At 41.1% G+C, this 20,551-nt stretch overlaps 1 protein-coding gene across 3 annotated transcripts in view; it reads right to left on the bottom strand.

Moving 5' to 3' along the window:
• slc4a5a (solute carrier family 4 member 5a) overlaps window positions 1-7,702 on the bottom strand; it is a gene marked incomplete at its 3' end in the record, with an annotated part of 41,048 nt that extends 33,346 nt beyond the window's left edge. For 2 of the 3 annotated variants that reach the window (XM_080893764.1, XM_080893766.1), the window contains exons 1-4: window positions 7,493-7,702; window positions 4,592-4,653; window positions 3,541-3,753; window positions 1,409-1,538 (exon numbers count right to left, since the gene is read on the bottom strand). In XM_080893764.1, the coding sequence (XP_080749890.1) occupies window positions 1,409-1,538; window positions 3,541-3,753; window positions 4,592-4,649 (401 nt within the window). In that variant the 5' untranslated portion in view covers window positions 4,650-4,653; window positions 7,493-7,702. The remainder of the gene's footprint in view (window positions 1-1,408; window positions 1,539-3,540; window positions 3,754-4,591; window positions 4,654-7,492) is intronic. The other variant, XM_080893765.1, reaches the window with a different exon arrangement.
• Between the last annotated feature and the right edge of the window lie 12,849 nt (window positions 7,703-20,551).

Below are 20,551 nucleotides of genomic sequence, written 5' to 3'. Positions count from 1 at the left end.
TTTTATTTTGTTGTATTTATCCGCAACACATTAAAGGCCGGTCCGTGAAAATATTGTCGGGCACAAACTTGTCCATGGCGCAAAAAGGTTGGGGACCGCTGTCATAGATGATCTGAGAAGCATGTAAAGGTGTGTTTGGGCTGAGATTTAACAAGGACTCTAAAAAATGATCTTTTATTTGTTTGTGATTGTGAGTCGATGCACAGCAGACTACTGGTTAAACAGGAGACACAAACAGGTTACTGGCTGCTGGTTTCCTCCCAGATATGCCTGAATGAATTTAAAAACCATATGTCAATCATGATCATGTTATAGCTTCATTCTGGGACATATGAAATACAAAAATTAAGGCTGTTTTGTAAATCTTGATCATATTAAGTTTTTTTTAAAAAGGATAAATACTTAGGGTATGCTCATTGGTTTCACCACTAGAATCTCCTTGTCACAAAGTTCTTCTAAAACCAAAATCTTGAGGCGTCAAAATAGGACATCACATATCAACAGTTGATGTCACCGTAGCTAAATCCATGTTTCACACAGTGTTCCAGACTAACACGACTGCATTTTTGCTATTTGTAGCCACTGAACTGGAGAATCTCTTCTTTGACATTTATTCACTACAGCACATTTAAATTTGGTCTGTGACATTTGTGCAAGATTTGCAATGCAAAGATATTAAGATTTTGACTTTTGTGTTGAACACTGCTGCCATAATATTGGAGTAACATAAAAAATAAGTTGTTATAACATAAACGTTCCCATATATTCATTGCAACCATATATGATTGATAAGTCACGACCTAATCAAGCATATATGGAAACTACATGCTTCCAGTCCATGAAATTTCCATAGTGTGCTCTAACCATGATACACAGACTCATGCACTAGATGTTCTCTAACAACAGATAGTGGACAATGGAAGTGATATATAACTCCTTTGTCTAATGCAAACCTGCAGTAAAAACTCCTAAGAGCCTGGTCTTGCATAAAGGTGCACAGGCCCAATCATGCTTTACTTTACTGATGATTTACCTGACACCTTAGCAAGCACAATTTAGAAAGCACAATATGCAATTTAAACCACCTCCATGAACAAGAACGGCAATTTTATGCGAACCCAGAGAGCTGTGTTCAAGAAGGTAAATTCAATCATGATTTCAACATATTTTCTTTTCCAGTTTTCTAATTTTGAAATGTTGTTCCTCTGAAATTCCATCCCAACAAAATTCTAGTGCTGAATACACTTTAAACAAGCTATAAACCATGCAGCTGGAAAATTGTCCTTCATTTTATGTCGCAGTCGCTTTTTTTTTTTTTTTACAAGAAGACATTCTAAACCAGCCAACCAGGAAAAGCACACAATTTGTTTTATATTTTCCCTCTGTTGTCTGTTTGAGTGTCATCCACCTGGCAGACTCCTTCCACTCTAGCTCGTCTCCTTCTCTCTGTAGAGTGTCCATCTCAGTGAAGAGCGTTGGTGTCGGCATGTCATCGTCTTCATTTAGGATGTAACGTAGCCGCTCTGCCGCTGGAGACACTTGATGGAAGGAAAGGATGTTTTCGACATTATTAGAATTTGTATTTGCTTTAAAATATCCGAGGATCTTGCAAAAAATTCACCTAAAACATGCGACCGTTGTTTTACAGATTTTTTTTTTGTACCTTTGTTTTGTCTTCATTAAATCTGCTACACAAAGCGAGTTTGTGTGGCTGATTTCTTTACAGCAAAATGACCATCCATAAAAACATGGCATCATTTACAAAAGTAGAACCCTCCATTTAGACTTGCTTTTGTAATCACTTGTTTTACAGTCAAGTTACTGGTTTCAGCTAATACTTAATTACAATCTTTTCCATATTGTCAGTTTCTCTTCCACTGCAGCTACAATAGTGCATTTCCTTAGTAGTTGAATCAAACACTGAAATTGACATTTCAATCTGTAAAGTGCAACCAAAGTTTTCACTTTAAATATTTTAATTGTCACCATATTTTGAGCATAATCATTCTGTTATTTTCATCTGCTGTCCCAGCAGTAATGACTGTCATACTGAAGCCTGGATCACTCAGTGCTGCCTGATTACAGTTAGTCATTCACAACTCTACTGTGCTTCCAATCAATTGTATCATTGTATCTGCAGGGAGATTGAGCAGGACTCTGTGTTCATGCGTGGGGTTTTGGGGTAATGAGTTGCCAGCTGTGAATAGGGCTGCAAACCTATAGACTGTAATTAAAATCAACAAGCTTTGTCTTTTAAACTACCATTGATCAATATTATTGAAGTTTCTATTGATAACTACTACATTTGACTTAAATATCTTTCGGCATTCTACCCTCCAACATTTGCTGTTTGATGTAGAGTACGACTTCCTTAATTCTAAGTAATGGATTACTATTTTCTCTCATTGTTTTGTTGTACGTCTTTGTCCATGTTCTTGTCCTCCAGCTGACCACCATGTACAGAGGTGGCACGTGGATTCCAAAAGGTTGTGTTGATGTAAGCATACAATCAAGGCAAAGTAAACACCTCTGCTGCCTTTCCACTGATGGCACCATACTGATTTAAGAGAGTGGGCAACTTTCCTGGAAAAAGTTTTGAAAGCCACAACAGCAGTGTTCTGCCAAACTACTTATTACTCAAACCTGAAACAGAAGGTAGCCACTCTCAGGCTGTGTCTCGGACTCCTGCTGTTCTTTGTTAAAAATGCTGGGAGGAAGCAATATGAAAGGCTATTTTTAAATGTTCAAATAAAAGACATCAATGTGCAGAAAATGAGTTATATATATGAGACATAACTAAAGCAATTTCTGAAAGAGCACATGAAATTGTTGCACATGAAAGGCTCAGAGAGAGCTGGAGGAGCAGACTGTTATTTCAGCAACAAGGAGCACTCTGGCTTTTCAGGAGTGCTTCTCCTATTAAGCTGGGTCAACTTAAAAGATTAAAAAACAATAAAAACAAAAGGAAAAAAAGGATTGCAACCTGACGACATACAATTGCAAACTGATAGCAGACTGACTCCATGTTATTGTTACATTGTTATAGCCTTCTTGAGACCTGAGGTCACTTTGTAAGTGGCAGCTGATTGTGAATGGTCACAGACCTGGCCTCAGCTTTGAAGCAGTCATTAAAAAAATGAATAGTTCATTGCACATGTTTGCAATGAACGACAATCGGTAATCACTATTTCCCTAGTGGGACTGTAGCATAAGGAAACCTCCAATAAACTTCATGTTTCATGTTAAAAATGTGTTTCTTCAGTGCAAAGGTGACATCAAAGTATGTCACAATGACAACAACAGTCTTGTTTCCCATGATTTAATAAAGCTGTCTCACAAAGGGTGAAAAATGTCGTTTTCATTGATTGGTTAGAGCTGCCTAGAATCATTAAACATCTGACATGAAATTAGTAGACTCCAGCCCTCAACAGAAGAGTTCAGGCTCTTTCTCTTTCAGTGTGACAAAAGCACCTTTCCAGACTGGTGTTTGACAGACAAGACATGTCACAAGTCATGTCATGTCTCTCACCGCTGACTTACTTGTACGGTTGATGTCTTGGAGACTTTGCTCTGCTGAATCCATGAGTCCCTCCTCCATATCTATCTCTGTGTACCGATCATGCTCCTGGTGTCTGTGGTGGCTGTAATGTCTGTCTCTATCCATATCACTACCCTCTTGACTAGAACGCCTTCGCCTGCGTTTACGTCGATATCTTCGAGCTACTGGCACACCAATGTAGATGGACTGATGATCTGTGGACAAATATATACAGTTCTTGGTCATAGATTGGAGAGTTCCAGATATACAGAAGGTGGCAATAATTTTTAAGAACAGGTGTCATTTAGAACAGATTTCTGTAACACAGGCGGTTGCAGTGAATGCTAAATGAACAGCTCTGAATTGGTTGACTGACAGCCAGCAACACTGGCAGATTACCTAATGAGATTTTTCATTAATCCCTCATACTCAGGAGTGTTTTAATGAATGTTAAACTACTATAACGAACAGAATAAATTATGTTTCGCAGCTCTTGTGTGGTTATTAACAACTGCAGCATGTTGCGATTTGTCACTGTTGACACAGAAATAAAGAAAATTAGGCCTATTGACAGTCACAGTCTCGTAGCTTGGCTTGCACAACCTCCATTTTGCAGCAAAATCCTGGATGGTGTGAGTTTGATCATCTGCTGGCAATTTGAATAGTGCTGTAAAACTAATTGCACTAACTGCACACACAACTCCAGATGGAATTACTAAACTACAGGGAGACACAAGCCAATATTTGATGTTTGGATAAAGAACCTGCCGAGCTGCTGCTTAGTGTAAAGCTACACAAACATGCATACAACAACTCCCCAAAGACCCCCCAAAATACACACACACTGCTCATTTGCAGCACATTAACAACAGTCACCCACACAGGCTCTCAGAAAAAATTAAAAAGAAATTGAAAATTAGAAGTTAGTGTGATCTGTCATGGTAACATAAAAATCTAAAATGGGTAGAATGGCTTTCCCATTTTTATAAGCTCATGGGGCCAGTGTGTGATAGATCCAATACATGGATAGCACACAGGTACACACACACTCACCCTCCTCATCCTCGTAGCGAAGGTGAGAGACTCCCATCCCTCGGTCTCCATGCTCCATCCTGCTAAAGAGGAAGAGAGAGTGACAAGACACTCTAGGCAGACTGTGTGTGTTTGCTGTGTAATGCACAGTGTAAAAGTGCGCACATATTTATCTCTCGGGTTCCCTTTTTTAATCGAAACCTAAGATGGCACTGTCCCCTCTGTACATATGTGCACGTGTGTATGTTGGCTGTTGCTCCGTATCTGAGAACGAAGCCTGCGGCAGCAGCCGAAGCCGCTCCTGTTCACTGACCTGCTTATTGAGTCACTGTGCGGATCAATGGCAAAATAATTAAAGGGTGGCCAAGTCGATAGAATAGAGCATAATTAAAATAAATGAGAGGGTAACACACGTGGCATTGGATGCCACCAGCTGAGCTTAAAGGCAGCTTGTTCCTGTTGGTGGGTGTTAAGGGTGGGCTTTCCTTTATACATTGATGGTATTATTTAAAGTACTCCAGTTGCAGGCTGTGAATGAAATTCAGTAATTACAGAATAATTACAGTTTTCAGCTTCACGGTCAACATTTGTTTGAGGAAACCAATCGGAGATCTCTGTCCAGAAGAGCGCAGTCCTAGGAACAGCTAAGATACTGCGCAGGACCCTCAAGCTCCCAGGCCTCTGGTAGAGGACCCGAGCTTGAAGGATTGACCGCCCACAGGGGCGAGTAGGGAATTTTTATAGTTACAATGTAACAATGTAACTTAATATGAACTTAATATGAAGGCATTGCCCCATTCTTCAGTTTCCTTAAGCTCAATGGAGCAAAGGCTCTTTCAGCATCAACAGATACGTTTGCTGGGTTAATAATATGTTAATATTTTTTTACAGCTGAAAAGAAAACTATTATTAAATAGTATTACTGGTTAAATGTAAAAAATAAAGTAAAATCTACTATCCTAGGAACCTAAACATTAGAGCTGATGCTGTATTAAGACAGCCATAATTACAATTTAAAGTTGAAATAATCAGAAATTTCTAAAGAGAGGGTTGGACGAAGGGAGTTGTGGAAATAAATAGATATTTCTATCCCCCCCCCCATCAAAGCCCCAATCACCAGATGAGAATGGGCATGTGCTTCTTCATCACTAAAACTAAGCTGTTGATGATGTTCGGTTTCCCTCAGTATTCAAAGCCCAGAGGTCTATACCCTCTGCTTAACTCATTATCCAGTGAAGGAATATTATTGATTATTTGTCCAGTGATGGCACAACTATCTTGCTTATTCAAGGTTTAATAGGAAACATACTTATGTATATATTATTCTAGTCATAATAGAGAGTAAAATTAAATAATCTTTCTTGACTGCTTACTGAAAAGGTACTCAGAGCACACATGTATCTACCGGGACTTTGTCCATGACTTAAACCAGACTTCTTGTCCTCAAAAGACAAATACAAATACCTGAAATTAGATTTACATAAATTTAGATTCCTGTTTTACTGTTTTTTTTAGATTACCAAAATGTAAGACCGTTAATTGGCAGCAAATGAATAACAAAAAAGGCAAACAAACCAAAAACATCAACGATGAACGTAATCATGCATTTTTTAGTGTTTGTCACAGACGTTTCTGTTTTACACACATCTGATTTCTACAGCAATATTTCTTTGAATGGGAATTTGCAGATAATGCCTCATTTCACATAGAACTCTTGAAATACAATCCGCCCTGAGGGATGAGTGGTGTAAAGTGGCTGGTGGAGGGTGGGGTTTAGCCAGGCAGAGCCCGCTTGAGTTGCTGCTGTGAATGTTTATAGCGCTGGCTTCCTGCCTCTGTAATTAGCGCTGTCACATCAGTGTCCTTCACACCCAGTGGGCAGATGGAGCGAGAGCTGCAGGCGCAACACTCGCTCCCCCCCACCAGCTGATCGATAGGCTCTCCCTGCTTCCAAACACCCCATGTCACTTGATAGAGACATGAAACATACTCGTACATAAGCGTGCACATGGGACAGAGTGCTCTGCCAAGTCTCTGTAGGCCAAATTTGGATTTGGTTCAATAAGCGTTGATCTTTTGATTGCGGTGGAATAATGTATCTGGTCCAGTGAACTTAATCTGGAGGAAATTGAGGAAACTGGAAAAATAATTTTGAAAGTGACAGTTTTTCACTTCAGTGACAAGTGTTTAATTACTTTTAATGAGGAAAAAGGTAGTATGATTTCACTGACATAACTGCAGTCTCTAATTTGTTACACATCAGTACATTCACAAGCAAAAGATAAACATTAAGAAACAGGCACATACAGTACACACCAGTCACTCACACGTTGAATTCTTGCTTTGCTCATTAACATTGTAAGTATGATTTCTAATATCGGGGAGTGTGTGTTAAATGTGTGCCTATAGATCAATTGAGACGGGATCCGAGTACTTTGGATAAGTGGGGCTCATTAGTGCCTCAGCAAGCTTAAAGAATGATTCCACATGTCATTAGCTTGTTTTTCAAAGACTGTTTATGAAACTTTATTTCCCTTTAGAACAGACCAGTGTCTTGTGGGAATAAAGCAAAAATGTTTTAAGAGCCACTGATCACACACTACTCGTGTGACTTCCTTAGACATGATCAAAACTGTCACACAGAGCTGAAGATGACAGAATTCTAGTTTCAGATACCACAGTTCTCCAAACTCCCCACATTACTGACACTGCTGGTTTAATTTATATATGTTAGGCCTGGAGCCAAGGATGGGAAAAACAGAGACTAAATGTCATCTGTGACTCAATAGGCTGAGAAAATGACACAGTACTGCTCAGGCAACAAGATAAATCAATGGTGGGTAAAGAGAAAAGAAAAACAACAACAACAAGAATAGTAAGAAAAGTAAGTAATATAGTAAGAAAAAACATACTAAAGCCTACCTGGGTTAGTTGTCAGCTGGAGTAAGCAAAAGAAGAAAAGAGTTTGGCTGCTTGTGGGGAAGCATCAATGAAAACATGCTAGTGGAGCTCCAACAAACTATTAAATGGTACAAAGTCGGCAAAGAGGAAAGCTCCTTTGTATTTGTCTCTGTTTGTCTCTCCAACTGGCTCTCGCTCTATCTCTCTCTCTCTCGTGACTGGGTCAATAATGGGCAATGAGGACTGAGCAGAGAGCTTCAGGCAGGAAGCCGTTTCAGAATATGGTTAACACCAGCCACTGGTAGAGAATCTCTATACTGTGCCAATAGGTCAATATGTATAGGACTGTGGAAAAGCAATAAAGAATAGCAAGCTATCACAGCAGTGACCTTATGTGAGCCTCGAAGGGAATTTATTACAGCTTTGAAGTGACTGTTGGTGCGAGTTTTGACCAGAATACTGTCAGTATACACATGTACCTGTTTAAGAGTTTATTATTTGTGATTAAATTCAAAAACATATTCATTCACTATAAAGTGGAATATTTTGAGCCTTTTTGGGTTTTAGTTTTGACGGTAACGGTATCTCAAAATACTGGGATATATATTTTGATCTCAGTAAATTACCATTCAGCCAATATAAATACAGCATATCTCTGTTTGTGTTAGCAGCCACAAAAATGGGGAAGACCGCTGACCTTACAGCTGTCATCGACACCCTCCACAAGGAGGGTAAGCCACAGAAGGTCATTACTGGAAAGGCTGGCTGTTTCCAGAGTGCTGTATTGAACCATTATAATGGAAGGTTGACTGCAGGGAAAAAGTGTGGCAGGAAAAAGTGAACAAGCAGTGGGGATGACCACAGATCTGTGAATACGCTCATGAAAAGTTGGTGCAATGAGTGGAAAAAGCTTTACAAGGAGGCTGGTGTCAGATGTTACAATAAGACATACAGCTGTGACATTTCTAATATCAAGCTGCTCCTGAACCAGGGACAACATCACAAGCATCTTACTCGAGCTAAGGAGAAATTTGCTTTTCATTTTTCCAGGTCTGGGGGAAGAGTGGAGCGGTTTGAAGTCACTGTTGAAGTTCCTTTGGTGTGTGATGACTGGGGCTGCCATGTTATCTGTGGGTGTTGGTCTGTTGTGCATGATCAGGTCCGTAGTCAATACATCATCTACGACGAGATTTTAAACACTTAAAAACAAAACCACTCATCTGTTGATGAGCTTTATAGAGATTTTAACTAAAAAAAACAAAAAAAACAAACAAACTATAAAAAACCCAAAATATCAAAACAATCTAAAATTACATTGAAATTACATACTAATTGTCCTTTACAGACTTATTCCTGAAAGCCCTTTGTTGGTGTTTTTTCTATGTTTTAAATGTATTTCTTTTGCAGACCACCTCTGAGCTTTATTAGAATTTATTTAATTACTCCACACAAGCGTGCCCCACTGGTCACTCTAGACATATGATCAGGTATATACAGTACTTTGATCAGAGGGTGGCACTAGTGGGATAACTGGGCGATCACCCAGCACACACTGGGAGTAGGTTTTCAGATTTTTATAACATTTAAGCCAAAGTTCAGTCTGAGTCATGGTGGTGGATGCACAGTGTCTTGTTGCTGTCTCTGACATTTATAGTTCCACAAGATGAAGAATGTTGACACTGGTGAGCATCCAGTTGTCCCAGTAGTGCCACTCACTGATCAGAGTTTGTTGTTATTTCTCTGTTAGTTGTTAGTTCTGTCTGCATTCTCATTTCTTGGCTGACTGCACAGTCAATACAGGCTTTTCACTAATACAGATTTTCAGGCTGCTCTCCTGTGCTCTATTACAGATTTATCACATAAAAAAACATTTACATCATTTACATTGGATAGATGTTTTGCAAAGTGGAAATTTTTTTGGGCTTTTTTAAAAAACAAACAAACTTTAAATTAGCTTAATAGACACAAGTTGTATATTGAAAATGTAATTAAAGTAAGTGAAGCAGCACACTCATTATGCAAAATGTTCAGAATAATATACAGTAAAATATTATTCAGAAATAAGTAATATATATACTGCTCAAAAAATTAAAGTAACACTTTCACTCTTAATGGGATAAAAGTCATGCTGTGGATATCTATCCTGATATGGACTGGGTAAAATCAGAGAGAAAAAATAATGCACAGGGCTAGTTTATTCTCCTGAAATTTCATTGCAGCAACCCAAAACGGTACTCAGTAGTTTCTAGGGCTAGGGTTGCACGGTGTCAACGCATTAGCACGGGCCAATCTGCGTTAACTCGCTAACGGCGAGTGCGGTTATGGCATTAACATTGTTTTAACTATATTTACACTGACAGCACTAATATATATATATATATAGATGAGAACCCTCTGTGCAATCATTCAGCAGGAAAAAATCTGTGGTCTTGATACTCTGAAGGAGAAGCTTATGGTATCAAATGTGTCTTTTTATCCAACAGCAAATGGAGCGATTAGTGTGAAATTGACTGCAGATTGGTTGGTCAGCTTTCCCCTGTAACTGAAACAGATATGTGGGGAATTCAATCAAGTCTCCACAAAGGCATGAATTTTTGTCCGTCTTACTAATGTAAAGAGGTAGAATCAGAATTTACAGGCACGAACATTTTCGTGTTTTTTACAAAAGAAAAAATTAGCAAAGAACCAATTTTAAAATTGATCTTTAGGCACTTTGTTATTAGCAACCTGCCACAAAAACACATCATTTGTTCCCATTTAGTTGGATTTATGAGTGCTAAAACATAACATAGTTTAACAGGCAGAGAATAGTACTTTTGCACCAGCAAGGTGATTCTCAAAGAGTTGTTTGCCAAAAATGTGGTGAATCTTGGAATGATATGCAGTGTGTCCTTAAAAAATCTGAGGAAACTGGACTTTAATTAAGTAAAACTACAAAAGCACAGGCACTAAAGGACAATTCTTCCAGGTATTTTTGTGCAAAGCTAACTGGTCCTCTTGCTGTATAAATATAATAAAAGCTGCTTTCTGTACCGAGACAGGAATAAAAAGGACCGAGCTTGGAGGAAGATATGTGAAGCTGCCAACCTGGTAAGTTTATTCATTTCTCTTTTGAAATTTTTGACTTCACGAAAGCTAGCAAGCCCACCTACTGCCCCGCTATTTTCCCACTGATGTACAAATACCTTTCTGCTCTTTAGCATGTTGTCATATAGGAATATATTTTATTGTTTATTAATAAACAGCACACAGTGGTCCCGCTGTTCATCCATCACTGCCTCGCTTTTTCGCTGATTTTTTTTATTGCACAGTACAACTGTCAACAATGCGCATTGCATTCTGCAGCCTGATTGACAAATCTCCTCCTTATCGTGTCTCCTGCGCTTGCCAAATTTGTCATGCCTGGTTTTGATAACCATCACGCCCAATAAAAAAAAACTGTACAAAAACACCCATAACTATAACCCTCATTCGGAAATAGGCACCTGCACCGGGAGGGAAAAAGGCGCAGAAAGTGGCAGGCAGACGAAGAAAAAACGCGGCATAATAATAGTTTTACGTTTTGAAGGTTTGCACTTTGAGAATCAACTTGTGGGAACTGTGAGTAATGCTCGTGTGTGTGAAAAAAAGTGTATAAAGTGAGTGGCGAGGGGCTAGTTATTCTGAGAACCCCTGCTGCAGTAAATGGGGGACCACTGTATATACTTTCTCTATGACTGTTGTTTAAAACCTGTTAACATTTAATATTGTCTTGACTGAGTCAAGACAATATTCTGCAGCAGGTCCCTCCGCTCCTGCTGCTGCACCCACAGGTATGTAATTGTAGCAACAGATGTACAGCAAGCACTGATAACTTTTTACTCGGTTGGATTCCCTTGTGATTACCTTTACTAAATATCTACAACCAATCTGTTTATATCCTGTTTTTTTCAATGTTGAAAATGAAAATCTAGCAGCAGCCTTCTCTTTTCTTTGTGTTTTGTGCTGTTTTACAGCCCCACAGAGTTGGACAACTCTGAGGCAGACGAGGGACGGGTCCCAGGACGGTCCATCGGCGGTGGAGCTGGCCATCCTGGAGTCGCTGAAGAGGCCACGCCAGTCTCCAATGGAGCATTTCCTCCTCAGCCTTGTTCCTGCTCTGGAGAGCATGCCGCCTCAGACGAGAGTATTAGTGAAATTTCAAATTTATAAATTCGTTTTTGAAAACAGCGCAGCTGTGTTAAATTTGGAAACATTGGACCCTAGCAATCAGTAGTTTTCTGATGAGGCAGCAGGCTCTCAAGGGCAGAAACAATGTTCTTATTTTTCTCCTCCTTCTCCCTGAGGCTCTTCCACTTTAAGCTGGGTCCTTTATATTCCTGTCTCTCTGTAAATAGTTATATTTTATATATTTATGTTTAATGTTTTTCCGTTTGAGAATTTTATTAATATTATTTCAAATAAATATTTGTAATAACTAATATCTCAGTTCTACTACACAGCAAATATTGGCACACAACTTGACACATGCAGAATTAATTTCATATTATACTAATGAAAAAATATACTACTATATAGAAACATAGTGAAGACCAATTATTTAAGAGAATAAAGAGAGGTTAGTTTATTTTGGAGTAGAGCTCCATTTATTAAGAAAATTATTAAGAAAATTTTAAAAAGGCAGGTTTGCGGGTGGCTCAGAGCCGTTGTGGGGAAGTCACTGGGCCTTCAAACAGGCTATTCTTTTGGCTGCCAAGACGCTGCTCCCTCCGCAGAGAAGTGGGCCATCTCCCTTTGGAGGAGGGTATGTGAGGGTAGGGTTGTAGATCGACCAGTAAATTGAGAGCTTTGCTTTTACACTTAGCTCTCTTTTCACCACGACAGACTGGTATGTACCCTTTATACCCTTCTCCCATTACTCGTGAACAAGACACCAAGATACTTGAACTCCTCCACTTAGAGCAGAAACTTGTCCCTGACCCGGAGTGGGCACTCCGTCCTTTTATGGCTGAGGACCATGTCCTCAGATTTGGAGATTCTGATTCTGATTCCCACTACTTCACACTCGGCTGTGAACTGTTCCAGTGCGAGCTGGAGGCCATCACCACATCATCTGTGAAAAGCAGAGATGAGATTCTGAGACCACCCACGTGAAAGCCTTTCGCCACTTAGGTACGCCTAGAAATTCTGTCCATAAAAATTACAAACAGAATCAGTGGCAAAGGGCAGGCGGAGCCCATTACCCACAGGGAATGAGTCCGACTTATTGCCGGCTATGCGGACCAAGCTTTTGCAATGGTTGTATAAGGATTGAATGGCCTGCAGCAATGGGCCAGACACCCCCATACGGCCGAAGCAACTCCCACAGAACACTCAGAAAGACACGGTCAAATGCCTTCTCCAGGTCAACAATAACACATGTAGTTGGGCAAACTCCCATGCATCCTCAAGTATCCTCGAAAGGGTAAAGAGCTGGTCCAGTGTTCTACGACCAGGAACACTTGTTTCTCCTGTATCTGAGGTTCGACAAATGAATGGACTGTCCTTTCCAACACCCTGGAATAGATTTTCACAGGGAGGCTGAGGAGTTGGAACATACCCTCCGGTCCTCCTTCTTCAAGATGAAAATGTCATCCGGGGGAGAAATGGCTTTTTCTGGACTTTGTATGTGTTGTTTTGCATGTGTTGCTGTGCATTGTGTTTTCATACTTCTTGAGTGTTTTTATCCTTGCAGTGATTGCATGTTTTTTAGTGTGTATATTTGAGAGACTCTGTCCACTTCTGATTGCTAAATTGAAATACTGGAGAGGTCAAGTGTGCAGGCTGGACATTCTGGGAGAGTGGAGCTCAACTGGTGGATGCGGGCAGGTTTTTGGAAGGCCCGGCGAGCTGGGCTGAGAGAGAAACAAACGGAACCAGAGGATATTCTGCCAGCGGCTAGACCTGAGGGGAGGGAAACGCACAATTGGGTGACAAGCAGAGAGGTGACGGCCGGACGCCTGCTTCGGGAGACAAGATACCTGACACACACTTGAGCAGCGGGTGTAACTCGGAGCGCTGCCCCTGCGGGGTTAGTCTTGCTCAGTTAATGATTAAAAGGCACTCTGGGTAATTAAAGTAGAGTGACTGCCGCTTTCCTCCTGTCCCTCCGTGGCTGCTGGAGAGAAGTGGTGGAGACAGGGCGTTTGGAGGACGGCGCCGCCTTCACATCTTTAATGGATAATTTATGGGACTTTTAGTTTTTTAGTGAATTACAATGAAAATTCTATATATAGAATGTACGTGAATTTCATATTTCTACTGCCTTGGCTCCTCTATGGCTTTTCCTGTTTAGAAGGGTTTCCCTTCTTTGCATAGATACCGGTTGCTTATAGAAACCACCCCCTGCCAATCCAGAAGTACCGCCCTTGATCTCCACGTAACATTGTACAGGTGTGTCAACCAATACAGCCCTACAACAATTCTGCGCTCTAAAATTGACTGCATTATTTTGTATTCTCCAGCAGGAGAAACCGTACTGATTGGGGGTGACGTTGACGATTTTCCGAAGACGTGCATGAATGACTCTTTCAAATATTTTCATCGTGTGACATAGTAGGCGGATAGGACAATAAGATGGCGCTTGTCTGGGCAAAATATATATATATATATATATATATATATATATATATATATATATAGATGATGTTAATGCAGCACTACGGACAATACCTACAACCACGATTACCGACACTAACAAGCTGATCTACAATACGGCAGCAGTGATCAGTGAGATGCTTGGCTACAAGTTGAACAGACACAAGGGGCAGTACCCTCCATGGAGAAGGAGGCTAGAGGGCAAGGTCTAAGTAGCACGGAGGGAGGTTAGCCAACTAACGGAGTTGCAGAAAGGTGCGACAAAGAAGGTGCATAAGAAATACAGCAAGCTGTCCATACCTGAGGCCTTGGAAACTGCCAAGCAAAGACTCACAGCCTTGGCCAGCCGCTTGAGGAGGTACACCAGAGAGATAGAAGGCAGGAGAATAAACCAGCTGTTCTCCACAGAACCAGCAAAGGTGTACTCTCAGTGGCAAGGGAACAATAATAATAAGAGAACAGCACCACCAAGGCTGGAGACGGAGCAATACTGGAAGAGCATATGGGAGAAGGACGCAACCCATAATGGCAATGCACAGTGGCTAGTGGATCTGAGGGCAGACCATAGCGACCTCCCTGAACAGGGTCCAGTAACCATCACAGTGGCAGATATCCAAGAAAGGGTCTCCAGTATGAAGAGTTGGACAGCACCAGGGCCCGACATGGTTCACGCCTACTGGCTAAAGAAGCTGACTGCACTCCACAAGCGTCTGGCAGCACAAATGAACCAGCTGCTAGTTAACGAGAGCCACCCGGAATGGCTAACCGAAGGTCGGACGGTCCTGATCCCCAAGGACCCCAAGAAGGGACCGGTCCCCTCCAACTACCGACCAATAACCTGCCTCAGTACTACATGGAAGCTCCTGTCAGGCATCATATTGGCTAAGATGAACAGGCACATGGGTTAATACATGAGCGGGGCACAGAAAGGGATGGGCAAGAATACCAGAGGCGCAAAACACCAGCTACTGGTAGACAGAACAGTCAGCCGAGACTGCAAGACCAGACTGACCAACCTGTGCACTGCCTGGATTGATTACAAGAAGGCCTATGACTCAATGCCCCACAGCTGGATACTGGAATGCTTAGAATTGTACAAGATCAACAGGACCCTAAGAGCCTTCATCAGGAACTCAATGGGGATGTGGCATACAACACTAGAGGCCAACTCCAAGCCCATAGCACAAGTAACCATCAAGTGCGGGATCTACCAAGGAGATGCTCTGTCCCCACTGCTGTTCTGCATAGGCCTGAACCCCCTCAGTGAGATCATTAACAAGACTGGCTACGGATACCGACTACGGAACGGAGCAGTTGTCAGCCACCTCCTGTACATGGATGACATCAAGCTGTATGCCAAGAGTGAACGAGACATCGATTCACTGATCCACACTACCAGGCTATACAGCAATGACATTGGAATGTCGTTCGGACTGGAGAAGTGTAGTCGGATGGTAACAAAGAGAGGGAAGGTAGTCAGAACTGAGGGGATTGAACTACCAGAAGGCAACATTGCAGACATAGAGGACAGTTACAAGTACCTGGGGATCCCGCAGGCGAATGGTAACCATGAAGAGGCCGCTAGAAAAGCTGCAACCACCAAGTACCTGCAGAGGGTCAGGCAAGTCCTGAGGAGTCAGCTGAATGGTAAGAACAAGATCCGGGCCATCAACACGTACGCCCTGCCCGTGATCAGGTACCCTGCTGGGGTAATAGGCTGGCCAAAGGAGGAGATAGAAGCCACTGACATAAAGACAAGAAAGCTCCTTACCATGCATGGAGGGTTTCACCCCAAGTCCAGCACCCTGAGGCTGTACGCTAAGCGGAAGGAAAAGGGCCGGGGACTGGTGAGTGTCAGCACCACAGTCCAGGATGAGACAACGAACATCCAAGAATACATTGGGAAGATGGCCCCAACTGACCGAGTGCTCAGTGAATACCTCAAGCAGCAGAAACCCAAGAAAGAGGAGGGAGACGAGGAACCATCGTGGAAGGACAGGCCCCTGCACGGTATGTACCACCGGCAGATAGAGGAGGTGGCTGATATCCAGAAATCCTACCAGTGGCTGGACAAAGCTGGACTGAAAGACAGCACAGAGGCACTAATCATGGCAGCACAAGAACAAGCTCTGAGTACAAGATCCATAGAGGCTGGGGTCTATCACACCAGGCAAGACCCCAGGTGCAGGCTGTGTAAAGATGCCCCAGAGACAATCCAGCACATAACAGCAGGGTGCAAGATGCTAGCAGGCAAGGCATACATGGAACGCCATAACCAAGTGGCCGGCATAGTGTACAGGAACATCTGTGCCGAGTATAACCTGGAAGTCCCGAGGTCAAAATGGGAGATGCCCCCAAGGGTGGTGGAGAATGACCGAGCTAAGATCCTGTGGGACTTCCAGATACAGACGGGCAAAATGGTGGTGGCTAACCAACCGGACATAGTGGTGGTAGACAAACAGAAGAAGACGGCCGTAGTGATCGATGTAGCAGTTCCGAATGACAGCAATATAAGGAAGAAGGAACACGAGAAGCTGGAGAAATACCAAGGGCTCAGAGAAGAGCTCGAGAGGATGTGGAGGGTGAAGGTAACGGTGGTCCCCGTGGTAATCGGAGCACTAGGTGCGGTGACTCCCAAGCTAGGCAAGTGGCTCCAGCAGATCCCGGGAATAACATCGGAGATCTCTGTCCAGAAGAGCGCAGTCCTGGGAACAGCTAAGATACTGCGCAGGACCCTCAAGCTCCCAGGCCTCTGGTAGAGGACCCGAGCTTGAAGGATAAACCGCCCGCAGGTTTATATATATATATATATATATATATATATATATATATATATATATATATATATATATATATATATATATATATGTGTGTGTATATATATATATATATATATATATATATATATATACACATATATATATACACATATATATGTGTATATATATATATATATATATATACATATATATATATATATATATATGTGTGTATATATATATGTGTATATATATATATATGTATATATGTATATGTGTATATATATATATATATATATATATGTATATGTGTATATATATATATATATATATATATATATATATATATATATATATATATATATATATATATATATATATATATATATATATATATATATATATATATATGGGGCGTGGCCAGGATTTTTGGTCGAGGCGCCATATTAGCAGGCCAAACAAATGCATGCTGTGTGGTCGGCTGGAATGTTAGATTGGACTACCGGCAAGGCAATAGGCTTGAAAATGGGCTCTCTTTTCATTGTTTCCTCACCTGGAAGCATCATGAGGGAGCTTATGTGTTGGATGTTACCAAAAGAAGGCGTTTAGCCTGGATAGGAGCTGTTAGACGTGCTTATATCCAGTTCTATATATTCAGGTAAGTTCTATATAAGTTCATATTACTCTTTATAACCGGTTTAATTTTATTTTCAATGCACTCTGGGGTCATAGCAAATTAGAACAACCATTGTAACGAGGGATTTTGCAGAACTACCTTCTATTTATAGAGTTGCTAATTGCTTGGCATTATTGCAGGCAAACCAGCCTATGAAATGGATGAAACACATTGTGACTGGGTTCCAACGCTACACATGGGGCACTCTGAAATCCCTGCTTCAAACCACATGCTACATACCATCATGCCAATCCGATTACTTCTTCCATGTGAGGGTGAAGAGGTGACCCTTCTGGATAAGATGGTGAAGGTTTGCTGCATGATGGTGAACATGTGCCCCCAGTGTGGTAACAAAATGGGGAACAAGTAAAGCGCACTTACAAACTTTACAGATACACTCTATATAAAAAATCAGCCTCTTTGTGTTGCTGAGGCAGTTAGGAGTGAGAGACACGCTGATGAAACATTATTTGAAGGCTTTAATTGTTTTAAGGCTTTTAATAAGTTCAACCTAACACTGGTCTTTTGAATTTGCATTGATTTCTGTAATGTTGGATCCGTTAAGCATAGACAGGACGTAATGACAGCACTACTTTATTTTTGAATGTGATTACACTGTGGTTTCTGTTTTTACAGGGACACAGACACTCCCGTTCTGCCGTCATGTCCGCTCTCCCCCCCTCCGACTGTCACTGTAAACATATAAAGAGACATAATCACACTCACATCCCAGCACACCTGTTCACCCCGCCCCTGCGCCACCCCAGGAGCTCACTGCGTCACCCCTCCTCTGCAGCCGGCCAGAGACCACACCCACGCCACAATTTCATATTCTAGTTTATAGTTTATGATGCCTCAAGTCTGTTTTCTGTGACATGACTGAAGACGCGCGCGCGCACACACACACACACACACACACACACACACACACACACACACACACACACACACACACACACACACACACCATCATATAGATGAGAAATTTTTGAATGGGGATTTTTTGTTTTTTGTTAAAGAGACATGAAAGACCTCAACTTATATTTAAAAAAACCAAGAATTTATCTTGCTGGAGAGCACATAGTACACACGACAGATTACACATCCAAGATTTAATCATCATGTCACACCTGTGGGAGTTACCTGGAAGAAATGCAAAGACTGACTTAACATTAGAGGAAGGCATGTTGTCCAACATCGGTCTAAGGTGTGAGTGAACCAGTTTTTTTGGTTGTCACTATGCAGTTTAATAATTCTTACACAAACTAATAAGAACATCTGATAAAAATATGATACTGTAAATAATCCTTAGTTTTTAATTTTTGTTATAGGAGGGAACATTTGTGGTATTTTAGCATCAGACACTTAGTGTTCTGTTTTCTGATGAAGTTTTTCTGCATTCATTTGTGCAGATGATGTCTTTTATTTAACGAAAACACAAATCAGGAACCAGCTCACAACCTTAAACATGATTATTGTGGTAGCAATTGGGTGTGATCCAGTGATGGATTTATGATAGGGAACAATGAGGAATGGCAGCGATTTGAATGAAAAGACCTCAGGAGACAAAACTGTTTTACTGGCAAAATATCAAAAGTAAAACCAGTAATTTTGCTGATATTCTTTATCTGTGCAATATGGATTAACGTTACTGCTGAAGATGTGAGGACATCTGATCTCTGAAAAAACAACTGTTAATGAAGCTGGAAAAACAAACCCACATCTTTAAAAAAGAATATTAATATATATCTTAATAACAAAAACAATCACAGCTGAAGTAAAAGGCTTCAGCCTACTAATATTTGTTCATAAAATAGATGCAGGACAGGCTGGAGAGATTATATCTCTTGGCTGGCCTGGGAACGCCTTAGTGTTCATATTCATATTAATATTCTTATTCTTCTATGACAAAAAAAAAATACAGTGTTCATTTAAGTAACTAAACAAAGCAGTAAGAGATCTTTTTCAAAAATTCTTTTCTTTATTTTTTATTTGTAATTTTTGTAGTGCTCCCTACTATGTGAACCTCTCACCTGAAGTTTTATGTTTATTGGTTTAAGCCAATTAAATTCTAAACTATCAACCCCAACAATCAAATGATCCCCTTTAATAGCAAGCACTGGGCAACTGTGGAAAGGAAAACTCCCTTTTAACAGGAAGAAACATTTGACAGAACCAGGCTAAGAAAGGGGCAGCCATCTGTCATGACTGGTTGGGGGGTGAGAGGCAAAAGGAAAGAAAAATGAGAGCACACATTAGCTATATGTTGCTCACATTGCCTAAAATGAACAACATATGGTTTTTTTGGACTGTGAAATAAATGCCTCAAGTCAGTTTTCAGTGAGTTGACTGAAGACTTTTCTGGATGGCCGAGTGGATGCTTGTCAGAAACAGTTCATTTCCTTTCTTGGTGAAATGAACTCCGTCGGGTAAAAAAATTGAGTTGTTGAAAAACCTGATGCGAGGATGCTCAATAATCACTCCATCAAAGCGGTCGACAGCCTTTCTAATGCTGGCATTCACAATCTTCCTGTCCTTCTTGATTTTGCCTGGATTTCCATAACTCCACACTTGACGCTCGTTGATGGATGAATATGCAAGTGTCATTGAGGGAAACTCTGTGTACAGTTGCAGCAATTCCTTCTCAATGACAGAAGAAAGTTTATAAGCAGAAAAGAGTCCCAAATCATTGCCCCCAGCATGGATTACCAGTATGTCAGGTGGACTCTGTGTGGATAGGTCCTCATAAAAATGAGGAAGGACTCCCCACCAGCGCATTCCTCCTTTGCCAAACCACTGGACTTTGGCATTAAGTCCAAAATTTTCTCCAAAAGTCTCTTTTTCTTCACCCTCGTCTCATCTGATGTAGCTGGACCCAATGATCCACACTTTTGTTTCTCTCTGGTCTTCTGGCCTCTTGTTGTCTTTCAGTGCATTTTCAGAGGTTTTGGAATCGGGGTCGGGGGGGGGGCGGCAAGCCATCCAGGTCCTGAAGGCTAGGGAAGATGAAGCCACTGTCAAAGTGTCTGG

The sequence above is a fragment of the Rhamphochromis sp. 'chilingali' genome (assembly GCF_963969265.1).
Source record: "Rhamphochromis sp. 'chilingali' genome assembly, chromosome: 10".
Classification (NCBI taxonomy): domain Eukaryota; kingdom Metazoa; phylum Chordata; class Actinopteri; order Cichliformes; family Cichlidae; genus Rhamphochromis; species Rhamphochromis sp. 'chilingali'.
Note: the sequence above shows the minus strand (reverse complement) of the source record. Positions and strands in the feature narration are given on the sequence as shown.